We start from the raw sequence: 23,698 nt of genomic DNA, 5'->3' as shown, positions 1-23,698 counted from the left end.
AAAGATTTTATGTCTTGCCCAATCACCAGGGTGCCCTGGCTGAGGAATAGCTTATACAATAGACATAACCAAAATAATAATCAACAAATAAAGCAGTGAAAAATCAACATTAGGTATTGGCAGCATCCTAATAAAAATCAAGCCTATAAAAAAAAGAGAAATATAATAAAATCAAGCACAAATATTAAACATTTATATATGACATGGTTTGTGGTTACATTTTGGCAGAAGCCTAGGTTAAGTCAATATTAGCTATTGACAATATTACCACTCAGCAAAGTAATAAAAAAATATACAAAAAATAAATAAGAAAAATGAGAAATAACTAGAACAAAGGACAATAATTCATCATATCAGAGAAGCATCCTTGCTAAATTTCAAAAACTTCAGGTGCATGAATAAAACAATACAGCACTTATGGCTTATCACCGATCTACCGTGCTACATTAAACAGGTAACCAAAGACTAGATGAAAAATCCAGGTGGACAGGCCTATCTAAAAAGGACTGAACACCCAACTAAAAAGCCAGGTCTTAACCCACTTCCAAAAAAGTAACAACTCCTAGGTCAGCCAAGCTCACTTGGAAACTGTTCCAAAGAGTTGGCGTGAAACAGCAGAAAGTCCTATCACAAGCAACAACCAACTTAAACTTTCAAAAAAATTATTATTGACAAATTCTCATCTTGAAGGACACAAGGATTTGCCAGAATAAAACTGTGAAGCAAGTTCCTCAAATAACTAGGGGCTCACCCCCTTACAGTCATAGAGTAAGCAAAGGGCTTTGAATTTGGCACAGTAGGTAGCCAATGCAGGCACTCAAGATGAAGGGTGATATGATCCCTTGAACTGCACCCAATCAACAGGTGGGATCACCGTGTTTTGGATTAATTGTAATGACATCACAGCCTTAAAAGACAACCTCACAAAGAGGGCACTGCAGTAGTCTAGGCGCAATGTCATGTGGGCATGGTTTAGTATAGCCAGCTACCTCTGAAGCCTTAAAAAATGATTTAGTGCCTAAAGGCCGTTCTTGCGACTCTAGAGATATGTAATTGCAGATTGTGATTGTCCTCTTAATAAACACCCAGATTAGATGACTGCCTACTCAAATGTCATTGGCTTCTCAGCTTTACATCTCTACTGGTCATAGTCAAGACACTGGACAAAAAATAAACTAGAACGTTTGTTTATAACCTGGCTAAATGACTCTAAAAACAATGCTTCTCTGGTAGAAACAACACAGTAACAGAGTAATGATGGCAGGAAAAGACCAAATGGTCCATCCAGTCTGCCCAGCAAGTTTCTTATGGTAGTAACTGCTGCTGGCAACTAAGATTTAATGTTAAAAAATGCAGAGTAATGCATTTAGGATGCAAAAACTCTAGGGAAAGATACAGTAATGGAGGAGAAATTCTTCTAAGCACAAAGGAAGAGCAGGATCTGGGGGTAATTGTATCTGATCTTATGGTGGCCAAACAGGTGGGTAAAGAGACAATAAAAGCCAGAATGATGCTTGTTTGTAAAGGGAGAGGAATGGTCAGCAGAAAAAGGGAGGTGATATTGCTCTCTGTATAGGTCTCTGTTGAAACCTCACTTGGAATCCTGTGTACAATTCTGGAGACTGCACCTTCAAAGGGATATAAACACAATGGAGCCAGTCCAGAGGGTGGCTACTAAAATGGGCAGTGGTCTTCATTCTAAAGCATATGGGGATAGACTTAAAGATCTAAACATGTCCACCGTGGAGGAAGGGCGAGATAAGGGAGATATGATAGAGACATTAAAATATCTCAAAGGTTTCCATGCATTGGAGGTGAGCCTTTTTCAATGAAAAGGAGGCTCTAGAACGAGGGGTCATGAGATGAGGTTGAAAGGGGGTAGACTCAGGAATAATCTTAGGAAATATTTCTTTACAGAGTGGGTGGTGGATGTGTGGAACAGCTTTCTAGTGGAAATGGTAGAGACAAAACAGTATCTGAATGCATGAAAGCCTGGAATAAATACAGGGAATCTCTAAGGAAGTGATGAGAATTATAATATATTAATCGAACAGATGGGTGGTCTGGATGGGCCATACAGTCTTTTTCTGCCTTCATGACTCTATGTTTCCATTCAGGTTATCCTAATGTTTATGTTAAGGGTACTAATATTTAATCAAAACCAAGCAAATATCTTATATATATTGGCTTCACATATATTTTGAATACTAAGTACTAGGTTTAAGGATCAGCCAAAATTGTTGCAAAAAATGTTTTAATTTCCTGCCGCTTTTCAAAGGGAAGAGATTCCATAGGAAATAAAATTGCCTATTTAATATTAATACATATTTTATTAAAGATTTCTGCACTGTTCTTAAATAATACAAATCCATGCGGGCAAAAAACTTCCAGAGTTCATAGAAGAATCTTAGCAACACTGATAAAGCTTGCCTTTAATTCAGACACGGGCTCATTCTTCCTAAGGCTGGCATTTGCTGACATCTAGAGACTCTGAGCGGGTACTTCTTCCTGAATTAATAGTTCGTACAATACTTACATCTGAAGAAAAGACCTGTGTGGTCTCAAAGGCTCATGTGTTATTTATTTATTCATTTTGAATTACATTCTGCCTTATGGCACTTCAAGGCATGTACTGCAGCGTCTTTGAACAGTCCAGATATTTGTCTGATAATAAGGAACCCACAATATTTACCAAACAGGTATAACCTCTAAAAAGTGGGAAAATATGTTGGCTTTCATTTTAGCAGTTACTTGGGAACAGAGTTTGACAAACAAGTGGTAAGGTGATGCTTTTTTTACTGAGCTAGCCTAATGAATGAGGGCCTAGCTTTCAAGAGCTGGCTTACCCTATTTTGTCAGCGCCATATTAAATGGTGACGGGCAATTCCAATCCCCAAGAGCAAACTGGTCTGGTTTGCCAAAACGTGCAAATTAACCCATCTCTTGCATCAAGTCTATGCAAATATATACTGTACCAAATGAATATTCATTGCGGATATCCTGAAATCCAACTTGGTCTGTGGCCCTTGTGGAACGAAATTGCCCAGCACTGTGGTAAAATGAGCTAAGGACGACGATGGCTGAAGTACTTCGTTCAAGATGGAAGATGTCTTACTTAATTGGTTACGTGGAAAGCCCAGGATATCGTCATCCTTCTTGGTTTTCTTTTCACTTAGAGGGTGCATTTCAAAGCGACTTCTGCAGATAAAGACCGAGTCAACAGGTTGTTCCACAAGGTGTACACGTTAGCCACCTGGGGAGGAAGCGTTCCCGGGGGCGTGTTCAGGTCAGGAGAAAAAGAGCATGCGTGGAGATGGCATTTTCAAATCTATTTGCGTACTTTTCAAGTTTAATTCTACTTATGCAAAGCACAGGGCGCACGACCGTGGGCGCTTCCTGTTGCGTCAGAGGTGGACCCTTGGGCTGAGGTGGGGTTAGCACAACCTGCAGGTAGGGTCCTACGGGTCCCCAGCGTCGGCAGACGGAGTGGGCTGATAGACAGAGATCGCTGGAGCTTCACCTATACCAGCCCTCGTTCCCCGCGGGATGAGCCTTTGGGTGCTGGGGCCGGCAGGACTTAGGTGGGCCTCGGTGTAGCGACAAAGTAAAGTCTGATACAGCCCAGAGGCAGCGGATAGAGGATGGTGCAGGCAATAGGTGGCGTAGTCCTACCCTGGACTGGATTCGGTACTGGGACTCAGGCGCTAAAGGAACAAAGAATAGCTGGAGGCGCTCAAGCAAAGGAAGGCCTAAGCCTTGTAAGTCCACGTCCAGAGGATCGGCGAGAGGAGGCGTCACTGGCAGGCTAGGATCAGAGCCAATGGCAAGTGGAAGTTGTGGCAAGCAACGTAGGACTCTGGACACAGAAGAGCCAGTAGCGTAGTCGTTCAAAGCAATGGTCAGTGCACGGAGAAGGCAGGCGTAGTCAGTCGAGGCAATGGTCAGTGCACGGAGAAGGCAGGCGTAGTCAGTCGAGGCAATGGTCAGCGCACAGAGAAGGCAGGCGTCATTCGAGGCAATGGTCGGCGCACGGAGAAGGCAGGCGTAGTCAGTCGAGGCAATGGTCGGCGCACGGAGAAGGCAGCCATAGTCGGTCGAGGCAATGGTCAGCACACGAAGAAGGTAGGCATAGTCGGTCGAGGCAGAGGTCGAAGAAAAGACACAGGAACTTGAGGAAACACCTGGCGGCAACAGAAAACGAAGGAACCTGTTGCAAAGGCAAGCTCAGACTGTCAGAGCTTGCCTTAAATAGTCCTGGTGATTGACGTCACCTGGATGGGCCCAGCAGCCTCAGCGTGCCGCAGGCCCTTTAAGTCTGGGAGAGGGGCGTGAGCAAGCCTGAGGAACCCATAAAGAAGAGGCAGCCAGCGGCGGGGTATCTGCTGCGAGGCAGAGCCACGAGAGGAGCGGCAGCGGCTTCTCCACCGCGCCATAATGCTAAGGGCCGCAGGCAGGGGCTGTCGAGAAGAGGGCAGTGCAGGAGGGGCTGCCGAGAGGAGGGCAGCGCAGGAGGCGCTCCCTCCACGTCGCGGAGAGGCCCGCGCATGCCCCTGGGACGGCAGCGGCAGGAGGTAAGGAAGGACGGCCACGGGTTCCGTGGCCAGCCGACGTTAACACTTCCTTCCCGCCGCAATTTTCAAAGAGAACGTGGCTGCATGCTTTTGGTTTGAGAACTGGTGCAGAGGCCGCGGGTAAAAAGTATGCAAGGCTTTTGTCCCCAGTGTGGACACTTTGAAAATCGCACCCTTACTTCTGCTGGGTTTACTTTTGAAAGTCAAATGGTTTGCTTCAAAACGGCTGCAGATGGGTTATTCCCGGGCTCTAAATATGTGCGGACCTGGGACAGATTTCCCAGAACTGCAGAGTTAGGGGTTCAGGATTCTGCGTTTTTGGGTCACAGATTTATCCTGAAACCAAGGAGGGGACCTGTTTGCTTTGAAAGGCTACTGTTTGAGGCCAAATCTGCCACGGGCAGACAGATAAAGAAATGCTGAGGCAAAACACACAGAAAACACATCTGCCAGTCTATGCCAGATTTCATGGAAAATTGCACTGTGCAAAAGAAAAAAAGGGCCACAGGGTTTTTTCTGCCTTGAACTGTAGTAAATCCATAAGATTTCTGCCAAAGTGAACCAGAGACAAAATGCACCTGGTTTGCTTCTGTGGCAGATTTATTTGCGCATCCCCTAGTCCATGGAAGGAAAACATCGGCCCACTCTTCTCATTCTCCCAGTCTCCCCAGCAATTACCAGTAGCAGGAGCCTTATCCCCACTGACTTGTCTCTTGAGCAAAATGCTTGGGCAACCCAGTTCTCATTAAAGATGTGCTGTCATTTTAAAATGATAGAAAAACGTCAAAGGCATTTGTGATATAATTTTGCTTGGTTTCCCATCTGAAAGAACACAAAGCAACAGATTATCATTTATGTCTTTTCAGTCATTTTAGTGCTCGCTAAAATGATTTAGAGCACACTATTTGCAAATATACAGGCATTGTAAAAAAAAAATAGCACCAAACAATGAAATGAACAAGAGAGATGAAAGAAACAAAATGAATGAAATAAACAAACAAAAAAACAAAACAAAATGAAAAAGTATTGTTTTTCCATATACATCCCTAGTTTGTTGCTCCACTGCTTTATTGGACCGCAACCTCATGATGATCAGGAACTGAGCTGGCAGCGGCAGTAGAAGCAACATGGAAAGGGCAATTTTCAAACCCATGGGAGGCGATTCAAATATGTTTTAAATTAAATCAAATTCATTTTATTGTTCTACGTTTTATTAATTTTAATGTATTTTATGTTTTATGCTATATTTTATTGTATGTTAATCGAGATGCATTTGCAGCATTGTTAACCGACCTGATATCTTTGAGGAAGGTCGGTATATAAAAAAAATGTATAAATAAATAAATAAATAAATAAAATACATTTCCACAGGGAACTGAGGTCTCTGAAAACTGCCTCCCCTCCTCTGAGCAGAGAGCCGAGGCGTTCCTGGGGGTGGAGTGTGGGTGGGGCTAGCACGTATGTGTGCACGCGTCGGCCTTTGCACAGAATAACACACAGATAACGGGTGCAGCCTGCCCACGCACCTTTCCAAGGGAATATTTCCCTTTCGAAAACCGCTGGCATAAAGTCTGCGGGGGGGAAAAGTATCCCGCAGACTTTACACTTCTGCACGCAGTTTGGAAAGTTGTCCGCAGTGCTTTGGACGCAGATTGTGCAAGGAACCCAGAAGGCAATTTTCAGAAACCTCATCTGCCCAAGGAAATGGTTTTTCGCATGTGGCGCCCACGGTGAGGTGAGGTGTTCCCGGGAGGGGGGCTTTGGGAAGGGGTTTGCGCCCCTGAATGTTTGTCTGGATTTTCCCCGTTGTGGGTACTTTTTCTCTGGCAATTTCAGAGGGGAAATGCAAACGCTGAAATTCTGAGGGGTGGGGGGGGGGGGGGAGGAGTTAGAAAATTGCCCTATTTTGTTTTTTGATTTTTACTCCCACGTTCTGGGGCCAAACCTTTAGTGCGCTGCTTTTTTCAGGTACCGTACAAGAATGGATGGATAAACCTAATCCGTGTCTGGAATCCTTGGGGGAAGGGCGAGTGGAACGGACCCTGGAGCGATAAGTACGGCTTCTTATCAATTCCGCTAAAAGAAGGGAGGCCCTAACGGTCACTGGAGGTGGACACAGCATTTCAAAGACAAGCAATGGGTGCACAGCATCAGAATCCTCCTACCGCAGCGTTTCCCAGCCCTCTGCTGGAGTCACACCTAGCCAGTCGGATTCTCAGGATTACCACAATGAATTTGCATGAGATAGATTTCCATTGGAAACCCAATGTATGCAAATCTATCTGGTGCATATTCATCACAGATATCCTGAAAAGCAGACCGGTTAGGTGTGCCTCCAATAGACGGTTGGGAAACACTGCCCTACAGTTCCAAAAACTCAATTTAGTTCTTCAAACTCAGGGAAAGCGTGGAAACCCCAACGCGTGTTTTGATTACACTCTTTCAGGGAGTTGGTGGTTCGTAGGCGCGCACATTGATATTCCTCTCATGGCCTTAGCTCCCACAGCAACGGGGCACACCCAAAGAGCAACTCCATTACAATTAAATAAGCAAGCAACATGCCTAAGCCAGGGCAGCGCACAAGACATTTCCTAAAGCGCCATGCCCTGAAATGTATACCTGAGGCAGCAGAGGATAAGGCAACTTGCCCAAGGTCACAAGGAGCATCCGTGGAGGTGGCAGGATTTGAACCCGCTCTCCTGGTTCACTACCCATTGCTTTAACCACAAGGCCACCCTCCCCCACCTCATAAGGAAAGAAATTATTTTTATTGTTCAAAACAGATTTCAGCTTTCACTTAAAACCACGGCTCCCACGTAAACCACGAGAGAAATATTTAATGACCCCTGAAAGCTTCTCAGTACTTCTCACCCCCTCCACAAACAAGTGCTTTCATAATAAGCGTCTCACGCACTTATAATCACTTCACATTTCAGAGACACGCTGCAAGAAATATCTTTTCAAAAAAGATGCCTTCCTAGCCAAACCATGCAGATTGTAAATTGAGTTAGAGTGATTAAAAAAAAACAAAACCAAAACAGAACAGCTCTTCAGCACAGCAAATGAGTTTTTCCGAATATAAATTTACCCAGCGGTCTCTATTGCACAATAAAACTCTTCTCACAGCACTTTAACAGTGCATGAATGCCTTTTGCTACTGATGGTGAGTTTGCACCTCAGTTGCCAATGTGCTCAAGCGCACCTCTGCTTTTGCAAGTGTTAGAGCGCACTAAAACCACTGTTAGCAAGATCAGAGCTAGTTTACGTGAGATGACCACTGCTTCTAATGTGCGCAAACTGACTCGCGAGAGTTGTAATGCAAAAACTTATGCTAATGAGGCCATGAAATACAAATCTATGCAAAACAGCTCTTCACCTACTAGTGCAGCAAAAAAAAGTACATTTTATTTTTATTTATTTAAGTTTTTTTATATACCAACATTCAAGACAGAAGTCCCATCATGCTGGTTCACAAGGAACAGGGGTGCACAATATAATAAACTTTACAATTTGAACAATAGTGCAGAAAAGCAGTTACATGTAACAGGAAAACAATAACTTGGATTAAGAAGGAAAAAAGAAGATCAGATAATTATATATGTAAATGATAACATTGTAAGAGGTGGTTATTAATGCTATAACTAGCGAAGCATGATGATTGAAGGGAGTTAAATGATATTGGAGTTAGGAAAGGCTTGCGTGAACAACCACGTCTTGAGTCTTTTCTTGAAGGTTGAGATGCTAGGTTCCATTCTAAGATCCGGGGGAATGGAGTTCCATAAAGTTGGACCGGCTGTGGAGAAGGCCCGATCTCTTAGCGTGATGTGTCTGGTGGTTTTGGTTGGAGGTACTTGAAGTACATGCAAAAGCTGCTTCTTAGATGCACTGACGCAAAGATCTTAGCCACATCTCAGGGAGTTGCGGTCAAGGTGGCAATGCCATCCGTAGGTAAAGCATCTACATGCTGCCGTGTGCAAGGCCCCTGGTTTGATCTCTGCATCGGGGTCTTCTGCTCCCAGGTGAGCTGGGCCCAGGACGCTGAGGAGGCAGTGTTCACAGATCTTTGGAAAAGGGGGGGTGAGGAGAGCACATCTTCTGCTCCCTCCCCCCCTCCAAGCAGGATGATCTGCGGGCCATACGGCCCACCCATGTTAACCTTGTGCCCACCCAAAAAATCAATGCTGGCTATGCCACTGATTTAGGGCCCCATGTGAGGTCCCGGACAGAGTACCGATGCATGGCCCCTGCCCCATCGCTGAAATGACCAAACTAGGTATGTTGGGGGGGGGGGGGCAGGTGGAGGGGGGCTTTAAAAAACAGGGGGAAGAATCTCCACGTAGCTGTAAATGAGGGGCTCGTTCTCACAGAGCTGAAAGTCCGAAGGGGCAAGAGGAAACTACGGGGTTAAGAAGGAAAAAGGAAAGGCTGGTGGCATCGCTGGGCTTTATAACTTGGGACGTTCTCTTTAAAACGCCGCACTGTTCCTGCTCTCTTGACAGGTCCGGCGAGTGGAAGTACGTGGACTCGGACCTGAGGAGGAAAATTAATGTCCTAAGAGAAGATGGAGAATTCTGGTATTTCTTCTGCTCTTATATTTTATGAATAAATTGTTGCCAGCAAAAGAGTGAAACAATTTCATACTGCAATTAAGCAATCTTTACAAAAAAAAAAATGTAATTCACTGTTGACAGCTTCCATAGGTGAGAAGAATGTAGATGTTTTAAAGCCTTTTAGAACCCTTTAGATCTTGTTTCATCGTAAACGTCGAACCATCAGGTCTTGTGTGCACGGGTGAAGTCCTCCCAGCAGTACAAAGCAAAAATAATTATTGCCGATGTTATGCGGGACGGGAGATTCCCCGCCGGAAAGACAGTGGAAATGCGACCCCCAATGCAAACCGAACGCCTCCCCCCACCACCACTACATTTTTTTTTTCAAGATTCTTATCTTGTCCCCATTTTGCCCGCTCTTCCCAGGCGTCACGCCTGGCCAAGGGAACAGCAGGAACCCCTCTCCGAGCCACTGTGCTCCCAGCAGGAGTTAGGACTGTGGTGGCAATTACCTCCCCTCGCACCTAGAGCTCGAGTACCATCCCCTCTGCAATGTGGGAGGCTCCAAGCGGCAGGCTACGTCCCCTCCCCCTCCAGTTTTTGGTGTCCCCTATACACACAGGCACCAGCAACGTTTTGCCCCGCTTCCTCTTATTGATCGGGGCCAACCGAGCTGAGCTTCTGCTCGGTCTTGCCGAGGGCTGAGGTCTCGGATTGGCTGGACACAGGGCGTCCGTGTAAACGGAGCGAGAGGAGCGTCACAGAGAAGAAGGGCTTTGCAAACGGAGCGCCGTGGCCCTCCTCACCGACATTACTGAAATGCCACGGAAAGTTCCGCCGTGGCAGAATTCTGCTGCAGTGGACTGGAAGCTGAGCACGGCCAGGCATCCCCCGCTCGTTTTCAGTGGAGGGACCTGTACAGTGAGACCCTTCCATCGCGTGAAAACACCATGGAATAAAAATGAGCGCCGCCGGGAGGACAGTATCTGTCAGAAATGCGGGCGAAGCCGTACCGTATATGATTCGTGGGGCATTTTTTTTTTTAACTAATTTACAGAGCTCTGTTAATGAAAGCAGGGCAGTCGCCGGTGGGCCCACGGGAACGCCAGCCACTTCACTAACGGCCTTGGTAACCCACACCCGACCCCCCCCCAGCCAGGGATTTCTGTGACGCCACAGAGAACTGTCAGCCACCAGCCCTGCCCAGGCAGCCCGCCGTGGCGTAAACTGGAATCGGGCGGATTTCAACCCGATTCACGTTTCAACGGAATTTGTGAATTTTCTCCAGATCCAGGGGAGAGGGGGAGTCCATTGGATTTTTACCGGCAGATTTGGAAAAACTGGAAAGAAATTCTGAAAAAAAAAAAAAGAGGAATCTGCCATCGGATGCAATCCACTTTTCCAAATTGCAAAGCAGGGTTCTCAAACCCCTTTGCAATTCCCATAGAAAGGTTCGCCGATCCATTTTGATGCGCCTTCGGCGTTTTTCCAGGTCCATCAAATGGTTCGGCAGAGCTTCGTGGAAGAAGGGTTGCACGTCTCAGATGCGCCCTATAGGTTAGTGGCTTTCCTTTCCTGCCTCTGGCAGTGGCCTGTGTGAAATGCCACCTCGGTGAAAACCGAGCCGCTAGCACAAATAAGAACGCACCTGGCCCAACACCTTTTCACTGCCGCCAGGGTTCTCCTTCGCTGGGGAAAGCATTCTGCTGAACGGAAGTAAATTTGAAGTCACCGGGAGTTTGGGGAAAATACAATTCACTGAAATGGAAGAATCCGAGCTCACCAGAGCAGGGAGCAACTGTATTGAGTTTGTGGCTTTAAAATTTCATTTTAGCACCTGCGAAAAACAGATGAAGTGCTTTAAAGGTGAAATATGTGGTTGACTGTGTTCCTGTAAACCATTTAAAATTGTTTATTACAGCTGTAAATTTGTCCCGATATATTTTTGAAGGAAATCATGGGGAAACCCAGCTCATCACTATCATATAAAAAGCTTTCTAGGTAACCCCTCACAATCAATTTAATACACTTAAAATGTCCCTTTTTTTTTTAAACAGGATTTCCTGCAAAGACTTCTTACAACAGTTTGCCCAGATAAATATTTGTAACCTGACACCCACATTCTTGGATTTTGAGAAGCAGCAAAAGCCCTGGTCCGGATTCCTATACATTAACCCATGGTTGAAAGGAAGCATAGGAGAAGGCAGCTGTATTTTTGGTAAAGTAATGATCTACTGTCTCCTTTGCTTTCTCTCTCTCTCTCTCACCCGCCCACAGCACAAGAATACGCTGCAAGGGTCCATAAGCTCTGCAATAGCGGGACGTGGCCCAACCCCCCTGACGTGGTCACGGCAGAGCCCCAGGATAAAAATCTCTTCTCTGTTAGGATGCCTTGCTGGGCGTGGGTGCCTCTCAGAGAGGAAGCACTCAGGTCGTGGAGGGGGGAACCCGATGACTCCTCGACGCCACCAGAGACGGCGCCAAAGAACTCGGCCTATAACAGGAGGCTTCCCTTTCCGACCTCCACCAGCAAAGGGATGGAACACACGCGGCGCCATTTCTGGGGAGACAGAACGTGGGGATAAAACCAAATCGTAAAGCTGTGAGCATTGAACCTCCTTATAATGCTCTTAGTGGCAAGGCTCTGTTAGGTCTACTGGATTTTTGCCCCTAAAAACTATGGAGCACCAAGACGAGCTAGACTTTGCCACGGTTACTGTTGCGGTGCGTCACAGTTTATCGAGGCATATCACCACGGTAATTTAGTTGAATGAAGCGCTCGTACAGCCCAGTGCAGCGCGTTGTGATACCGAGAGGGAAATTGTAACACCGCGCCGTGGTCAGCTGGCAGAGCACGCACATAAACCTGCTCCAATTTGCATAAGTCCACTTTTGAAAGTTAACCCCCACCAAATCTGCGCCCACACACTGGCGCCTGCTGTCCAGTGCGCAGAAATTTTTGGGAGGAAAAATGTAAGCGCGTGCCTTTGAATGTTCAGAAATAGTCACATAAGTCCAAATCCCTCCCCAGCATCACCCCTTTGAGCGCCTCCGCTCAATCCGGGTAATCTCATGCGCAAACGCAACATACGCGCACACGTTTACGTGCATGTCATGCAGGCAAATTTTTAAAAAGCCCATTTCTTTGGATAAAACACCATTTCACCCATGGAAATGCTTTTGAAAAATGACCCTCCCTATAGATCATAACCAGAGATCACTGCGTTAGGTTTCCTATTACACGTGTGAATTACTGAGTCTCTGATGGCACCTCACTGCAGCTCTGATTTTATGCTGCGTGGTTTCAAATAGCAGCTTTATAGAGAGGTGTGGCCCCCACCGACCTCTAGATGGCACAGTGATATCAGAATTAGTAGAGGGGCAGCTTCTGTGGTTAACAAGGGGAACTTTCTAGCTCATGAGGGGGTTCATCTGGAGTTCAGAGGCGTGTGGGTGATGTTTGAATGACAGAACGGCCCTTGCCCTAGAGGAATGTGTACCATTGGGAGTATAAAGAGGGCGTTCCCTATGGAACTCAGAGGATGGGGGCCTTGGAGGAAGGAGTCTCTGGAGGGGCGTGAGCCATGGGAGGTGGAACAGGCGCTTCTCACCATCGGGCCACAGGTTCTGAGGAGCTTTGGAGAGTTGAGAAACTGAGAGGAGTTTTGGGTGCTTCCAACAAGCCCTGAAGGAGTGGCTCAGGAGACGAGGTGCTTCCAAAAGCCCTGAAAGGAGACTGAGGAGAAGAGTCTGAGACAAAAGGAGTTCGAGAGAAGGGGGGGGGGGGGGGGGAGACTGAAAAAAGGGGAGCTTGGTGTGCTGGAGGGCCTACAGGACCAAAGGAAGAGAGGTACCTGTGCGGAGCTTCAGTGCGGCACTGGGGAAATGCATCTGCCTGGGGAAGGGAGCCGTTCCAGGAGCTGTGTGAGTAAATGAGGTGAGGCAAGAGAGCCCGAGATGAGGAACGGGTAGAGGGGAGTCTGAGAGGAAGAACTGGGAAAAAGACTTTGTTTTATTAACCGGGACCACAGAGGTCCTGGGAAGGAATAAGAGTAACTGGGAAGGAATAAGTGGTTGGAAGAGGGTGGACCCGCCCCGTGTTTTCCCTGATTTTTGCTACTGTCATGGGCTGTGAAATTAACCTGTGCTTTGTGTTGCTGAACTGTTTCACTGAGGAAGTAAATTTTTATTTTGGAGCACAGTGATGGCCTTGACATCGGGATTTTCGTGGGAGTGTCCTCAGCCCAGTGCGTGCAGGTGCGAGACGTGTTCTTCACAACTATACGCAGTAATGCCCGGTGGAAATAGGTTTATTAGAAAGGATTTTAACCATGAAAATGGGTAAAAGTTTAAAACGTGTTTTTTCCCGTAGAGAGCCAAAAAGGGGGCGGGATTCCAGCAGCGAGCACTGGATTTCATTTTGAAACTCCATGGGGATGTTTCCCTTTCAAAATCACTTTGCAGGTCTGTGGGTGCGTAAGATTTAATATACTGCATAGATCGCGCTATAATCCTCAAAGGCTGTCAAAACTGAATCCCCAGGCGGCATCATGTAAACCTGACAAGGGTGATTTAAGCGTACGCTGTGGTCTTGTGATAAGATTCAGGAAAGTTATACTTAATTGTAACCCCCTTATAGGGCACATAAGAGATGTCTCTGACGCTGGGATTTCAGAGCCCGGCACCAGCTTCTGTGGGTTCAAAAAAAAAAAATCATCACATTTTATAAAATGGTTGGGTAGATGTTGGGCTGGACCTGGCCCATTTCTCTCACCGGACAGGGAAGTATGCTAGAATTCTCCTTTCTCCCTCTGTAACGATCCGACTGCATCCCTTCTATTGAAATCCTTAATCTTGTATTCCTTTCACACCTCGAACCCACAGCCCCGAGATTTCAGCAGTCAAAGTCCCACATACTGGAATGTGTTGCACAGACGATTAACTTTATTTTTCTGGGGCTTTACCAGCAGCCAATTCACATTAACAAAAATCCCCAAAATGCCGAGACATGGGTATCAACAGCAGAGATCATCAGCATGGAAAAATAAACACCCGCTTACATTTCCTCTAGTGCCAAATGAAGATGTAACCTCCTAAGGGTCGTAGATGCTCTTCAAGCGAGTCTCATCTGAACTCCTATCCCTTCATAGAGTTCTTCTTAACCTTACGTCCCAGCAGTGATCTCCACAAAGTGACTGTGCTTCAGACATCCCCCCCAGGTGCCCTGGAGCATTACCTAGTAGCCCAGAGAAAGTACTCTGACCCTTGCTGAGGCTGGGTGTACCAGAGGACCCACTCGGGGTCCCGACTCCCAGACGCACTCCTTCAAGTCTCACTCCAGAATCAGAGCCAGCCCAAGCAGATTCAGAATTATTTTCTCACACTCTTAGCACAAGCTAAATTTGAACCAAGGCACACTCCTCCCCCAGGGTGTCCGCTCTCACACTTTTACCTCCCCCAGGGGGTCCGCTCTCACACTTTTACCTCCCCCAGGGTGTCCGCTCTCACACTTTTTCCTCCCCTAGGGTGTCTGCTCTCACACATTTACTTTCAGAGATGGATAAGCGCCATATCATATGCCTACTGCAACAGTGTAAATTACCATTAACCAGAAGTAGTGACAACATGTGGAATTAAGATACAGGACATTTTATTAGGGGCACAGGTCCAGATTTAGGGCTTGAGGCCCTATAATATTTCACAGTGCACGTGAAATATTAACCATACAAAAGAGGGGTGGAGTTAGGTTGGGGGAGTAAAAATGCGCCCGGATACTTTGCATCTGCTTCCATGCCGGTACAGAGTACATCGGTACAAAGATACCCACGTTGTACACGCCGGCTGCATTTTCAAATGGAAGTTTCCCTTGCAAAATGCTCTTGCAATCCCATTTGACTACAAGATCCCACGGGGTTTCAGCAATGCCCCCTAAGGAGGCAGTTTTCACCTTACCCCAGATGCGCTGTACCCCAGGCTCTTTGCACCAATTTTCACTTTACAAATTGCCCAAGGAAACGCTCCCTGCAGAGATTTGCATCGGCTTTTTCTGGTCAAAACTACCCACACGGTTTTGAAAATCCAAAACCAGGCTTGCAGTTTTCTTCCCCCTAACCTAACCCCAGAAACGGCTCCAGTGCACTGCGGGGAACAGCACGGGGGTTGCTGGCCGTTCGCGTGCACAGGGTGGGCAGTCTTCCCATGGCTGTTTACCCTCAGACTTCAGCCTGAGTTTTCCAAGTGAATCAATGCGCGCAAATCTGCTTTGAAGGTTGGCGGGTTGTCTCGAACATCATGCGGATTTACGTTCAGGAAGTCACAGCCTGCTCGGAGCAGGGGGTAACTTTTTTTGTTGTTGCATGTAGATTTACGTGTGCGCTTTTCAATTTTGAAAGTAGGCGTGAGAATGCTTTCAACTCTTCCCCCCCAGACTCCGCTCCTCTTCCCCCCATGGAATGCTTGGCATGAGTTGCCGGTAAAAGTACACGCAAAATAGTGGTTTGCAGATAGGTTTACACACTCAGTTCCCCCCAGATTGATTTTCAAAGTGCAACTTACATAAAGAAGAGTTTTATGCATGCAAGCCACTTTGAAATCGAAGCTCCTAAGAGGATGAATTTGTAATTTCCCCACACTGCTGTTGCAAGCATGGGCAGCGCGCGGGAGAGGATGTGAGCATGAGCCCTTGGGACATGGCACAACCCCAGGGCAAGGCTCCAAGCTATGCGCCATGGGTAGGCGAACGCATCCAAGCATGGGCTGAACAGAAGCTTGGAGACTTGGAACACTCAAGCGCTGGAGACAGGGAAAGAAGGTGAAAGAGCCACTTAAGAGGGTCAGTCGCAACAAGAAAGCCCATTTACCTACAAAAATAGCTTTCAAAATGATCCTGTGTATAAAACAGCAGTGGATATTTTTAAAATATTCTTGCGGCATCCAAGTTTGAAAATTTCTGGATGTCGTGAAACCGCATGCTTTCGAGGCTGTTGTTTTAAAAACTGGGTGTGGCTCGTCGTACCGGTTCTCTAACCTGCATTTCCGGGGTTTCATTCATGAGTCTGGAGTGCTAAATGTGGAGTCCTGCGCGGGTGAATGACACTGCCTGGCGATCTCTCTAGGACACTGTCAAAACGAAGAGCCTATTTGATTGCAGTCATTATAAGGTGTGTTTGCTGCCTCTCAGCAGTCTCTGTGGCCCCTTTCCAGACTGCTTCCAAATTTCGGAGGTAATTTTCAAAGTCACGTTACACACATAAAACCTGGTTTTATTGTATGAATGGTTCTACTCAATTAGCCCTGGGCTGAGCGTAGCCCGGCTTCGCACATAATCTGAACTGAGCAGAGGTATCCCAGGGAACGGAGGAGGCACGTCACACGCATACATTTTTGAGTTTAAAAAGAAAACAAGCGTTTGTGTGTAAGTCACGCTCTCTGAAGAGGAGGTGTGATTTTAGCAGAGTATTTTCAAAGCTCACCTTGTGCACGCAAGTTTGCTTTGTAAACTCTTGGTAAAGGCCGCATGTGCAGTTATACGCCCGGAATTCACCACCACACAGGCTGTTTGGAAATGAGCCTCTCTCTGGGTGCCCAAGCACTCAGCTTTTCCTTTGTATTTCTTAAAAATTAAGCCCTGTGCAGCCTAGAGTCTAGACACTAACTGGGACCTTTTGTCTGTTTGGCTTCAGATACTTTCTTCAAGAACCCTCAATGCCTTGTAACAGTGAAGGGATCAGATCTACCAAGTAACGGTCACAACGTGGTGGTGACTCTCATGCAAAAGCCAAGTGGTCATTCAATGTCCAATAAGGACCGATTGCCCATAGGTCTCATGCTGTATAAGGTAAGCACCACAACTGCACTGCAGCAAGAACAATCATAATAATAATAATGCATAACTAGGTGGACAGGATATTTAAGAATAGTAAGCACGGCTTCAGAAGCTGAATACTCGGGTAAAGCTCGGCTCTTCTACTACCATAATGAAACTGCCGGCTGCTGCCGCTTGGAGGTGGCTCATTATGTGGAAACCTGGGTAAGAAACTGGTTGAGTGATACCAACAGCAGGTGATGATAAACGAAGTCCACTTAGAGGAGAGGAAGGCAACCCATAGGGTGTCACAGTGATCAGTCCCGGCATTGGTTCTATTCAATGCTTTTGTGAGCTAACATTGTGAAGGGGGCTGAAGAAAGATGGAGAAATGACCAAGAGTGTGACAGCCAAGATCTAATGCAAAAAGGTGCAGAGCAAACCAGGGAAGCCACCAAACTGAAGGGCTGGAGCTGATCTTTACCTCTTGGTTGCCAAACAGCTGTCATATGGTGGGGGAGGTGGGGGAGTGGAATAATCTGGTGCATGGGGTGAGGCATCAGCCGCAGAAGAACAGAGGCTGAAATACATAGAAACATCATAGCAGAAAGAGACCACATGGCCCGTCCTGTCTGCCCATCCACACAGTTCCTACCACTCCCTCACTGCCTCTGTGCGGGTCACTAATGAGACCTCGACTGGTGTATCCCGTTCTGGAAAAATATCTAGAGAGAGGCTGACCTACATACACTTGAGAGGAAGTGAGAAGGGAGATATTATGGAAATGCTGACGCACCTTCAGGAAATAAATAATGCAATGGACTCCACGTGTATTGCTGGAAGATAATCTCTCGAGCTGGGGCTTATGATATAAGGGTGAAGGTGGAGACTCTGTGGTTATGTAAGGAAGTATTTCCCTAGCAGTGAGTGCAGAGGAGAAGGGGGGACGGATGAGGGGGGGGGGGAGAGCAGGGAAAGATTCCTGAGCATTGGGAGCAAGGATAAAGCCAGGGATCAAATACGGTCTCACGTTTTGCAGACTGTATGGGCCGGCGGTTTCCAGCAGCCGTCAGTTTCTCAGTTTCTGTGTCCGAAGTGTACTCATTTAGCCCCGTTTATTTTATTTATTTATTTATTTAATTTCTTTTACTATACCGATGCTCAAGACTAGGTCTTATCGTACCGGTTTACAATGTAACTGAGGGGAAACCAATTAACATCAAGGTAGAAAGTAAAGTTACATTAAACAGGGAGCATAAAACCTGGGCAATGGAAGACAGTACAGAGTTTAAACTAAGAAACAATTAGAGAGAGATAAATATATAAATCAACAAAAACTGTAAGATACAAAAAACATAGGTTTATCCTAGGCAGTTATTAGCATGGTTTAAATATATCTATTTCTGCAGTTTAAGCAGTGAAACCATGATAGGGACAGGTCTGTCTTACATAGCCTTGCTTTGCTGTTGTGCCATCGCATAGAGGGATTTCTTCAATGGGGGATACTGCTGTTAGGAGAACCATTGGTTCAGACAGTCGAGAAATTATACTGCATTGTTGCCTTACATCTTGATTAACTAAAAATGTTGTTTCTGTTCTTTTCCCTCAGGTTGATTCCGAGGTACGTTCCTTAAATTCTCTTGTGGTCCCAGTGAAACACACTGTTGTTGTGAATTTTGCTTGTATATCAGAGCTTTCCCTGCATGTGTTTATACATACAGCAAGCGGCATGCCATTACCATGGTCCTTTGCCCAAAGATCTCACAATTGGGCCGATACAGTAAAGTCCGCGGGAGAGCAGACGAACGCCCGCTCTCCCGGCGCGCACACCGGCCCTTCGCCGGTGCACTCAATTCTGTATTTAAATTAGGTGACGCGGTAAAAACGGGGAAAAGGAGGCGCTAGAGACACTAGCGTGTCCCTAGCGCCTCCTTTTTGACAGGAGCGGCGGCTGTCAGCAGGTTTCACAGCTGATGCTCAATTTTGCCGGCGTCAGTTCTCGAGCCCGCTGACAGCCATGGGCTTGGAAACCGGACGCCCGCAAAATTGAGCGTCCGGTTTTCGGCCCGACACCCGCGGGCTGAATTCAAATTATTTTTTTTTTTACTTTTTTTACTTTTCGGGACCTCCAACTTAATATCACTATGATATTAAGTCGGAGGGTGCACAGAAAATCAGTTTTTACTGCTTTTCTGTGCACTTTCCCGGTGCCGGAAGAAATTAGCGCCTACCTTTGGGTCGGCGCTAATTTCTGAAAGTAAAATGTGCGGCTTGGCTGCACATTTTACTTTCTGTATCCCGCGTGCATACCTAATAAGGCCATCAACATGCATTTGCATGTTGAGGGCGCTATTAGGTGCCGCGAGTTGGACACGCGTTTTCCTCCCCTTACTGAATAAGGGAAAACGCGTGTCCAAGAGCAGGCTAACAGTGCGCTCCGTCGGAGTGCACTGTACTGTATCGGCCTGATTGTAAAAAGGGGATGCAGGAGGTAGCAGGAGACAAAGTCATGGCCAAGGTCATAGCAGTGCTAGAAGCAGGGCCAGGACTCGGCACTCCTGGTTTTCAGCGCATTACTCTTAACCAGTATTCATGCATAAATAAATGGTTTGAATACCCCTCCTCCGCCCCTGGACAAGATTCACCCAAATGTGGGACTTAGAAAAGCTCCTGCATATCTTGTACCAGCTATTTGTGCAGACAGCAGATCTAGGGTAAAATTGTGCACATGTTTGCAAATGGATTGCAGACAAGCTGCTTTCCTTCCCACAAGTTAAACGAGTCTCCCTGGGAATTACCTTTTCAGCCCAGCTAAACGTATGGAAGCCAGAGTGTACTTTAAGCTGGATAGAGGAGAGCAATTTCCAGCCAGGCCAGTTTATGCAGGCTTTGAAAATTGCCCTTGGAATCTGATTGCAGATAAAGGTTATAAAGCCCCTCTAAGTCTGACCACTTTTTGCCAGTACAATACCTTAGACCTCAGGTGATCACTGTTCTCTCTCTTTCCCTTCACATCTTCAGCACTAGGGATCCATCAGCCCGTCTTTCCTGAAGTCTGTTTCTGCTTAATTTGATCCGGTGGCACTAGTAGGCAGTACTATAAGCAGTCAATGTTTGTGAGTCCTGCTTGCTAGTGTAGCAGTGCAATTTGCGCTGCAGTATACTAGTGTCTTTTCTTATCCGTACAGTTGTGTGTTGGAATAGGTAAGTGTTTTATTCATGTAAAAGAGTTTGCATGCGTGTGGAAAACATACAGAGTGCAAATATGAGTAGGTGGGAATAAAGTAGTGAAGTATAACAGAAAGATTGTGAAAGAGCATGTAAAGTTGTGATTGAAAGGCAAAAAGAGGCTTAGAAGAGTATAAGTTGGAAGACTGTTGCATAGGCTAATGTAGGCATTAGGGTCTGTAAGGGGGCAATTTTCAAAGGAGTTTTTGCAAGTAAATGGGTTTTCCCATTTAAAAAAATCCACTTTTGCAAATTGGCCCGGGCCCTTGGGCTGGAGGAAGGGTGCACTGGGATTTCATTTTGAAATCTCCATGCCTGCTTCTTCCTGCTTTTCCCCCACATACTTTTCACCTGCGAGGGAAAGCCCTCCAGCGTCCCTGGCCAGCTGAACATGTGAAAAGTGAAATGCTGGGGGGACTTTTTCTTTTCAAAATCTGCTTGCAGTCACCTGGGGAGGTTCATTTTCAAAACCGTTTCCACAGTAAAATAGTGCTTTCCCCGAGGAAACGGCGTTTATAAAATTGCCGCCCAGCATGCCAGGGAAGGTGTATGCACAGGGGCCTGTAGGCGTGAACGCTTTCCCCGCGGGATAAAGAGTCGTTCTTGTAGGCAGAGTTTGGGACTTTATCGCATACTTTTGCATTTTCAAAATTATGTGTGGATTCTCCCCCCCCAACCCCAAAAAAAAACCCAATCTGCACACAAACTAGCAGACGTAATGGTGTTGGTGTGCAGATACTTTTGGTGGGATGATTTTCACATGCACTTTCCCTATGAAAACCGGTATACAGTCTTTCGTAAAAAGTGCCAGCAGACTTTATACCCATGCAGGCGATTACAAAATTACCCCCTAAGGGGGTGGGGGCGATTTTCAAAAGGTTTTACCTGGGTAAATGAGTGTTTACCTACCCCCCCCCCCTCCCTAGTGTGGGGGGGAAATGGACAGCACCGGGGAGAGAGCTGGAACAGTGCTGGGGGGCCATCCTGAAAGAGTACATTGGGAGAGTTTATTGCTGCTAACTCCCCATGCCTACTTCCTGGTGGGGAGTTTGAATCTGCAAACTCTGTGGCTATTTATGGATCCTTGGTTCCTGCTGGACAAGAAATGTCCAAAGGGCCAACTCGGGTGGAGTTTCTCGTTGAAAATGAGCTTGCAAGCCACGCACAGGTAAACTGAAAATTGACCCCTAGAAAGAATAAGGGATCGATATTCAAAAGCTCTAGCTGCTTGACTTCAGGAGTTAGGAGTCTCGACCTGCCTGAGAGAACGTTTCCCATTTAGAATTTATGTAACCCCCAGCTCATGTGATCCTAGAGTCACAGTACACACACTCAGTACAGGGGCAGAGTCTCCGGCACCACTATGTGCTTCTCTTCTTTTTCCCTGGCAGGAAGGTTCTCTGAAGGGGGAAGGATAAAGCTGCAAGGCCCCAGGCACTACTGATGCCGTCCTTTCGTTAAAACCAATAACGAATCTGGTCGTAGAATTTACTGAGGCATTTGTTCAATAATGATATTCTGACAGAGAAGTTCTGCTTTATTTATTTTTATTTATTTATTTAAGTTTTTTATATACCAACATTCAAGACCGTAGTCCCATCATGCTGGTTCACAAGAAACAGAGGTGCAATTATAACAAACTTTACAATTAGAACAATGGTGCAGAAAAGCAGTTACATGTAACAAGGAAATCAATAACTTGGAGTGAGAAGGAAAAAGAAGATCAGATAATTATATATATGTATAAATAACATTGTAAGAGGTGGCTATTAACGCTATTACTAGCGGAGCGTGATGATTGATGGGAGTTACATAGTGTTGGAGTTAGGAAAGGCCTGCGTGAACAGCCACGTCTTTATAAATCCACAATCCAAACATAAATAGTTCAAACATCTATCTGTGTAGTCCCTCTGCTTTGTAATTAAGGTTCCACATATTTCCCTTTTGAAAATAAGCATTCTCTGAGACTCCTTTCTTTAGGCTTCCCATGCATGGTACCTGAATCTTATTGCTGCTTTGCCGGATCCTTTCTGATGCTTCCCGTCCTCTCTTGTGCTTTCTCTGTTGTACCTCCCTCGCTCTCCTGCTGTGGATGATCACCTTGAGGTTGCCACTTCTTGTCCCTTCTCGCCCTTTTCTCTTCCCGGGGGGGGGAGGAACCAGGTGGAAAGGCTTCCGTACCTTTAACAAAAATGAGAATGGAAGGACGAAAAGACTTACTTTGAAATGAAGTTCAAAAACTCTCTCCAATCTCTATAAATCCTGATCTTACGGAGTCTGGCCTAAGGTTTACCCCAAAATGAAAGTCTTCCATGGACTTTCAACAACCCCCCCACCCCCCACAACTCCTCTTTGAGGTCTCTGACGACCATTTCAGCAACCTTAACAAAATGTGGCCACTTAGACATAGGCCGCTCGGCCTTGCTTGAACATTTTCCTGGTCCTTTAAAAGATATAGCAGAATTAGAAAAGGTACAGAGAAGGGCAACCAAAATGATAAAGGGGATGGAACGATTCCCCTATGAGGAAAGGCTGAAGAGAAGAGACAGCTGAGGGGAAGTATGATAGAGGTCTATCAAATAATGAGTGGAATGGAAATGGTAAGCACGAATCAGTTGTTTACTCTTTCAAAATGTACTAAGATTGAATACTTTTTACTCAACGCATAATTAAATTCTGGAATTTGTTGCCGGAGGATGTGGTGAAAGCTGTTAGTGTAGCTGGGTTCAAAAAATGTTTAGCAAGTCCCTGGAAGAAAAGTCCTTAAACCATATTTAAGGTGGACTTGGAATCTTATCAATCTTTGAGACCCTGCCAAGTACTTGTGACCTGGATTGTCCACTGTTGGAAACAGGATACTGGGCTTAATGGCCCCTTTGGTCTGACCCAGTATGACAAATCTTAGGTTAAAAGTCATTCTGTCTGGGAAAATTTCAACCAGTGTTTAAAAATATGAAAATGTTGTTAAAACTCTGCTTGGAGTGGTATCTGATAGAAGGGGGGAAAAGGGGGGGTCTGTTGCAGTTAGCTTGCTTTCTGATTACTCCCCAGTTTTAAAGTGTCAAAATGGCTACCTAAAGCAGAAATGGGAGCTGAGGAGCTGTGGTTTTACTGCAGTGGTGAGCGTGTCTGTGGACAGACTGGGGAGGCCCTTAATAGAACATCTATGGTGATTCCTCCTCCTGGATGCTCTGAATATCTTTTTACAGGTCATGATGAATACGTGAAATATTTCATGTTACCCCTTCTACCAAATATCTCCTGAATATCTGCTTTCTATGGTGGCCGCTGTGTACGTTTGTCTCCAGAGTTCACCTTCCAAAAGCCTAAAAGATTTGAGGTGAATTGAGTCCTTGGTGAACACTTAGCTATAACAGGCATTTTGGCTGTATCTTGCTCATGGGACATTGGGGTGAAAAATCATAGCTTTAATTAAAATAAAAATGGCATAAGTTCTGAAAAGCAGGATAAAAATCCTAAAACATGACAGATTTGTTCTGCTGGATTTCAGAGTCGCTTTTATGGTTCAGTGTTTCTTTTCAAGA

At 46.0% G+C, this 23,698-nt stretch overlaps 1 protein-coding gene across 2 annotated transcripts in view; it reads left to right on the top strand.

Moving 5' to 3' along the window:
* The window catches only part of LOC115086739 (calpain-13-like), a 229,993-nt gene that overhangs the window by 146,895 nt on the left and 59,400 nt on the right, over positions 1-23,698 (top strand). For both annotated transcript variants that reach the window (XM_029593017.1, XM_029593018.1), the window contains exons 8-12: positions 6,540-6,625; positions 9,071-9,145; positions 11,179-11,339; positions 16,804-16,958; positions 18,535-18,546. In XM_029593017.1, coding sequence (XP_029448877.1) covers positions 6,540-6,625; positions 9,071-9,145; positions 11,179-11,339; positions 16,804-16,958; positions 18,535-18,546 — 489 coding nt within the window. The remainder of the gene's footprint in view (positions 1-6,539; positions 6,626-9,070; positions 9,146-11,178; positions 11,340-16,803; positions 16,959-18,534; positions 18,547-23,698) is intronic.

Source organism: Rhinatrema bivittatum, chromosome 3 (assembly GCF_901001135.1).
Source record: "Rhinatrema bivittatum chromosome 3, aRhiBiv1.1, whole genome shotgun sequence".
Classification (NCBI taxonomy): domain Eukaryota; kingdom Metazoa; phylum Chordata; class Amphibia; order Gymnophiona; family Rhinatrematidae; genus Rhinatrema; species Rhinatrema bivittatum.
Note: the sequence above shows the minus strand (reverse complement) of the source record. Positions and strands in the feature narration are given on the sequence as shown.